General features: G+C 33.2%; 1 protein-coding gene across 1 annotated transcript; it reads left to right on the top strand.

The window, feature by feature from the left end:
- On the top strand, positions 2,204 to 4,662 carry LOC107637585 (desiccation-related protein PCC13-62). The gene is made up of 3 exons (XM_016340984.2): positions 2,204 to 2,700; positions 3,401 to 3,626; positions 4,092 to 4,662. The coding sequence occupies exons 1-3, from the start codon at positions 2,393 to 2,395 to the stop codon at positions 4,464 to 4,466; spliced, it is 909 nt and encodes a 302-aa protein (XP_016196470.1). The 5' UTR covers positions 2,204 to 2,392; the 3' UTR covers positions 4,467 to 4,662.

The raw sequence follows: 7,676 nt of genomic DNA on the forward strand, positions 1-7,676 counted from the left end.
GGAGGTGGCATGTGGGTCAGAAAGGCGAGCCAGGTCGGGTTCGATACGGGCTAGAGCGGGTCCGCGGGTGTTGCTAACTTCGATACGTGGCGTTGTATAGTGCCGTTGATCCTGGGCGTGGATCCAACGATACTGGATGGCGTCTGGAGAGTGGAGAACCTGAAACGGACACCGGTCTTCAGGCGGCACGTGAGGACGTGTCTGGCGGTGGCAGGCGACGAGTCTGGAGGCGTTGGAATCTTGACGACAAGACGAACACGCTGATGGAGGTGGTGACAAACCAAAATGTCGGGAAAAGGTCAAAAAACGAAGGCAAAGAACATTGCCGGAAGAGAAAAACAAAGGGACTATATATGAACTAATTTTCATGAAAAAAAAAAAGAAACTTATGCTCTTGATACCATGTTAGAAATAAGAGACTAAACTGAAAAAGTACGGTATATTATTGAATGTATCACAAAAAATACAATACATAGGAGTATATATAGGTGCTAAAAAAANATTCTATAATTAATATATAGATATTTTATATAAAATATAAATGATATTAACTAATTTAAATTAATTTTAATTATTCTCTCACAATATAAATGACACATGTGTAATTAAAATATTTTAAATCAAAATACTATCTAAGTTTACTTGAAGCTGTCAATAGAATAGCAACGATGATGTTACCAAAAAAAGTTATTTAAAAAGATATTTAATGTCATTGGATAGACAAAAGATGGATGAGAATAAGTTTTTTATTATTTTTAAATTAATTTTATAAGTATGATTTTATATTATATAAAACTTAAGCGAGACAAAAAAAAATTGAAATAAGTCTTAAATAATTTGAAATTATAAAATAAAAAAAATAAAGAAGTAAAAAAAAAGGATAGAGAATAATTTACACATTTCTAAATATAAATCTCCAGGCTAACTTGTACGCTGCTGATATCCATGGGGTTTATTTTGTATTTGAATATTTAATTTGTACGCAACCAAGTATGAATTGGCAATCTTCTCTAACTTATCATAATTATTCATCTATCTATAAGCTTCTACGAAGTTATCTACACAGATTGGCCTTCTTATTTATTTATTTATTAATCCTCAAACTCAATTATCATAATTAACTATTTGCAACAACTATAGTCACTCATAAAGAGTGTGTATGCATGCATGTCACACATGCATAATATACTCACCAGTTAGTTTGGGTCATGAATGCATCATTTCCGACATTTCGGTGCCTCATACCCCCAAGGAAACCAATACACTCTCTAACAGGCACCAACAACGTTGTTAATGAAAAAATAATTCAATGACTCAACCTAATTTAGTCTTCCAAATCGTTCCCCACCAAAATTAAAATAATAACCAATTATTGTTATTCATTTAATCACGCAAAGATAATTTACCATTTTAAATAAATAATCAATTTCATAAATGTTTACTAAGTAAAAAAATGACCTTTTTAATTTAATATAAAATCTCAATTTTCTCTAACTAATAGAATGCTAGGAATTAGGATCCCTTGAACAAGTTTACGACTATAAGTCACACCCTCTTGGCATGTAGCATTTCCCTGTTCCCTTTGCTCATTCGCACAATTAATGCATTACTTAATTTGTATCCACTTTATTTCAGACGAATTATTTATACCCATAGTCACAGAGTGTACAAGATAGAATGAATATATAAAATTATAATATATTATAAATAATTATTTAAATAATAAATATGTAATCAAATTTAGGGTTAAATAAATTTTTAAATTTTATAAAATATTTTTTGGTTTTAACTTTATAATTTTTTTTTTAGTTTTGATTTAATAAAATTGAAAATGTCTTTATTTTAGTCTTCGTCGTTAGTTTATTCGGTTAAATGCTAATATAATTATATAACAGGCTAAACGAGACATGATAATAGCAATAATTATTAGAAAATAACTTAGCATTCCTTATAAATAGTCGGTTATATTATTATTAAAATGAAGATAAATGATCATTACAAAAATTTCACCTTTTATTTATTAAAAAATATAAAAACAATAAAAATTAAATTAGTTGAGATGGTAAGTGATTTATAATTGAACAAAAGATCATGAATTCAAATAAACTATTTTGTATTCTCATAATATATAGTATATAAGTATAGATACAGATGACATGTTATTGTTAACGGGGTTATTATTATAAACTTATAATATAGATAATGCGCATTTATATGCAAACTTATATATGACGGTCGGACCAAGGAGTAGTACAATACCAAAAGTTTATTCAAACCTTAATTTATTGATTTATGGAACTTGTTTACAAAGAGAGTGATTATATATATATAAATATAAAAGAAAGGCGAGGTATAGTGAAATTATAATTCATGCATCAGAAAATAAGAAGAGATGGCAGTTCATCACATTCGCATTATTTCAGTTTTGCTAATAGCGTCGCTCCCCTTCACGATTGCTATAGAAGGCAAGGGAAACTCATCAGAACCTTCAGATGCGGATCGGATTGAATTCGCTCTGAATTTGGAGTACTTGGAAGCCGAGTTCTTCTTGTATGGAGCATTGGGTTATGGCTTGGATGTGGTTGCCCCTGAATTAGCAGGAGGAGGACCTGCTCCCATTGGTGCCCAATTAGCTGCTCTTAGTCCTCTTGTTAGGGATCTTATCTCACAATTTGCTTATCAAGAAGTTGGACATTTGAGGTTCATTCATTATTTATTCACTTTTGAAGATATTTTTATATAAAAATAATAAATTTAATTTTGATGTTCTGGTTAGTATAAAACAGTTTTATGTGTAAATAGTTATCTTTTATATTAATTATGTGAATAGTCATCTAAAAGAACAGATATAATTGGACGACTTTATAAATAATACATCTTTATATTGTCAATCAGTGCATCAAAATCAAACTAAAAAATAATTATTAAAAATTATTAAATAATTTAATATGTTACTTATATTCATATCTTTTTCATGTTCATTATACAAGAAGTATATCCGCTGGCATGAATAAGTTTTATGAATTTATAGTCTATTTTTAAAAAAAAATATTTTATGTTTTAAATTTTTGCCACTTGTGAATTCCTATTAGTTGTGTGCCTTCGGTAACCATTAATATAAATTAAGATATATTTTTTTATAAGGAGCGTTTTTTTATATCAAATTAAGTGTGGGTTTTTTAATTAATAATTTATTGATTAGTTTACATTTGATATACAATTTTTTAATTATTTTTCTTGAAAAAATATTAATAAAGATCATTTTTATGGAAAAAGAAAATTATTTCTGATTAATAAATAACATGTTTATTTTTTTCAACTAAATTTGTGTAGTCTAATATTGTGTTAATAACAAGAGTAAATAACTTTAAAAAGATACTTAGTTTTTGGATTATTGCAGGGCCATAAAGAAAGAGGTGAAAGGGTTCCCAAGGCCAGTATTGGATCTAAGAGTAGGAACATTTGCGAGAATAATGGATAGTGCTTTTGGGAGAAGGCTCTATCCTCCATTTGATCCCTATGCAAGTGAGATCAACTATTTGCTTGCATCTTACGTTATTCCTTATGTTGGCCTTACTGGTTATGTTGGTACCAATCCACAGCTTCAAAACACCACTTCTAAGAGGGTAAATTAAACCTCCAAACTCAACTACTAATTAATCATGCTTATGTAGGCCCAGGTATTTTATAATTTTGTATGAGAAACGTTGGTAAAAGAAAAACTTATATTCTAATTATAAATTTTTTATATAGGAATTTAATTACACATAGATAAATATTATAGAACCACTAGAATTTATTATTTTTGGTGAGTAAGTTTAATCATTAACCTAATTTTTCTAGTCTAACAATCTAATAATATACTTTTATATCATAGTTTAAAATATAGCTGCTAGTATTTGCTAGCCAAAAAAATAAATTTGCTGATTTTTTAGCATTCTTCTTGTATTAAGTGAATAACTATTTATTTAAATTATAAGAATCTAATTATTTAAAAATTAAATCTATTTGAATCAATAGCCATTTATTATTAAGAAAATTGTGTTTTGTTAGGGTGTACAAAAAGTGAATCTTACTTGTGTAATGAACAGCTCGTTGCAGGTCTACTAGGAGTAGAATCTGGGCAAGATGCAGTTATTCGAACATGGCTATACGAACGCTTAGAAGTTCGTGTGATGCCTTATAGATTGACAGTTGCGGAGTTCACAAATCGCATCTCAGTGCTTAGAGACAGATTAGGAAACGCTGGTGTGAAAGATGAGGGTCTTGTTGTTCCAATGGCATTGGGTGCTGAAGGCAGGGTTGTAGGGAATGTTCTTGCTGCTAACAATGCTTCACTCTCATATGATAGGACTCCTGAAGAAATATTGAGAATTGTTTATGGAACTGGTGATGCTCATATTCCTGGTGGCTTCTTTCCTAATGGAGCTAGTGGTGCTATTGCTAAATCTTTCTTGCAATCTTAAAACTAATTAATTAGCTTATGTACGATTATGTAGTTGCTATGTAAGTGTTACCATACTACTTTTGTGTGAGATTATAATATGTATCTTGAAAAATGTTATGCTTCTCATAGGCAAAAGGAACTATATATCACAAACATGCTATGTTAAATTATTATTATTATTATAATCTGATGAATAAAATGATAGTTTATCAGTTGTACCACTAGCTTTTGAATGATCAGTTAATTTATATAGAGTATTTATTAATTTTGGTTTTCAAAGAATTTTGGGTCAAACACTTTAGTTTTTAACTAAAATTAATTATTCGATTGGTCCTTAACAATTAATTCTGTCAATCATTTAGGTTTTTGCCTCCGTCAACTCTAATGGAAGACAAAATAATCTCTGACAACTCTAATAGGGGACAAAATCATCCATGACCCCTTTGTTCAAAAACGACGCTGTTCTTTTCCAATTTTCATCATATCTCTCATAATCCTAATATTCATACCCTCCTTCTTCACCTTTACAATCTTTTTTTCCATCTTTTCCTTCCTCCTCTTCAGCTCCAAGATCAGGCCATAGTGTAATTGTCACGCGTGTCGCATCTACCTCAACATGTCATAGACCACACACTTCCTAAATCTCTGTTGTGACTGGTATATCCACCTCTTCCGCACTTCACCAATCAGAAGCATCCACCTCCACGTCCTCGATAACAACATCTCCTCCAACCCCGACAACGTCTACCACATCCTCAAGACTAAGTTTCACAACTACTCCAAGGGCACGTCTTTCTCCTCTCTCTGGCAAGCAATATAGATTGTTGGACATTAGGACATCATGAGAAGATTCTCCTTACGACATCATATGCAAACTCTCATTTGGAATGGACCCTGAGTGCTTCATTTCTTCTTTCTCGGAGTCCAAGTTGACAGACAGCTTCAACCTCACATCCAAGCTATCAGTATAACAAGCAATGTCACCATTGTCGCTCATATAGAAACTGAAGGGATTACTGAACATTGGTTCAGAGAAGAAGGTGAAGGAAGCGATCAGAGTGGTAGACAATGTAGTCATGGAGATTATAGAGCAGAAGAGGAGGGAGATAGCGACGACGACGACGGGTCTTAACAAATCTGACTTGTTGTCTAGATTCATGGGATCCATCGATCAAAGACTGAGTACTTGAGAGACATAGTCATTAGTTTTCTTTGTATGAATTGGTTGAGAACAAGTTGAAGATTTTTCTTCTTGTGAACATTGAAGTTGCAGAGTGTGTATTGTGTAACTTGAAGTTATAGTTTTAAACTTTAGTATTATACGAGATATGATGATGGAAATTGGGAGAGAATAGTGTCGTTTTCGAACAGAGGAGGTCAGGGACCATTTTGTCTCCTATTAGAGTTGCCAGGGACTATTTTGTCCTCTGTTAGAGTTAACGGAGCAAAGGACCTAAGTGACTGACAGAGTTAATTGTTAGGGACCAATTGAGTAATTAATTTTACTTAGAGACTAAAATGTTCGATTTGAAATTCTTTAAGAACCAAAATGGATAAATACCATAGTTCTAAAAATCGAACCGGACCGACTAGTTCAACCGGATTAACCAAAAATCGATCATTAGACCGATTCGGTTAGGCTCAAAAATCACCTGACAAAAAATTGGTTAAAAAATGGTCGAATCGGTGGTTAACCGGTAGAACCGGACGGTTTTTTGGAAGGCTTCCAGTTTGGTCATCCCTTCCAAAATGGCGCCGTTTTGGTCCTTATAAAGAAAAAAAAACCTAAAACTAAAGAATCCAACGCATCCCCAGTCTAGGGGTGTGCATGGCCCGGCCCGGCCCGAAAACTCGACCCGCCTCCGAACACTTTAGGAGCTAATTTGGTGTGATTTCACCGGATCTAGGGTCGGGTAAGGGTCTCAAAAATAGACCCAGTCATTATTTCGGGTCGGGTCTGGGCCATAGCTCGGGTTACCCGAACTCGGCCCGGTGACCTGGTCATCATACACAATTAATATTTTGTGTTATTAGTGATGGATGATGGCTATTCTTATGTGGAATTTAAGTATTGTAAACCTTAATATTTTGTGTTATTAGTTATTATAAGACTACAAGTTAATGTTTTATGTTTAAAATGTATAAGATTTTAGACTAATGCATAATATTGTGTTATTTGTATTGATTTAAATATTTAGTGTTATTAGATAATATTAGTATTGATTATGGTTATGCTTTAATTTTAGAGAAGAGTTGGTTCTTGTTATATTTTTCTAAGTGAATTTTACCATGTCAAATAATGGTTGGAGTCTTGGAAATTTGGATATTTTCACATGCTAACTTATAAAAAGGTATCAAGGTAATGTAATGTTAATGGCCCGCTTTTCACCCGATTTTTACCCGGTATAATCGTGGTTCGAAAGTGTATAGGTTTCATAGGGTATAGGATCGGGTTCGAGTCTAATAAATAGGCCCGGTATATATTTCGGGTCGAGTCTGGATCACATCAAACCCAGTTTCACCCGACCAATGCACACCCCTACCCCAGTCTCACCCACCCCTTTCCTCTCTGAAAAATGAAAAGGGAAAATTGGAAATGGAAAATTGAAGAACAAAGAACCCTAGACCTAGTCCCCAAGCCCCGCAGCCCACGCAGCTACCGCAATCACCCTAGCCCCTGTAGTCCCGCTTCGTTGTCATCACCGAACTCTTCTCGGCTGGGTATAGGCATCGCGTGTGGAAGCTCCATCGCGTGGAAAGCTCCGTCGCAGGTGGAAGCTCCATCGGTAAGCACTGTTCTCCGGTGTTCGAGTTCTCTCTCCCCGTGTGGAAGCTTCGTTCTCCTCTATTCGAGCTGGCTTTCTCTGTTTTTGCCGGTGTCGCCGCCGGTAAACACTGTGACTTGGAATTATTTTTGCTAGTTTTACTGTTGTTAATAATTGAGTTGCTGATTAGCTAGATATTGAAATAGTATAATACTGTGTAGTTTTGTTAATAATAATACTGAATTTAGTGATTTATTGAATGTCTGAGTTGTGAGTTGCTGAATGATTCTGTTCAACATTTTTTTTCGAGTTAATTTTGTTCATGATTTTTTTTGTTATACGTTAAAGATGGAACAATCACAAAGTGGTCAACAGTCACAAGATGATTACTGATAATTGATAACTTACACTTACATAATGCACTAAAGGTGTTTGAACTTTTGCTCATTTGAATGATACACATT

This window comes from Arachis ipaensis, chromosome B04 (genome assembly GCF_000816755.2).
Source record: "Arachis ipaensis cultivar K30076 chromosome B04, Araip1.1, whole genome shotgun sequence".
NCBI lineage: Eukaryota > Viridiplantae > Streptophyta > Magnoliopsida > Fabales > Fabaceae > Arachis > Arachis ipaensis.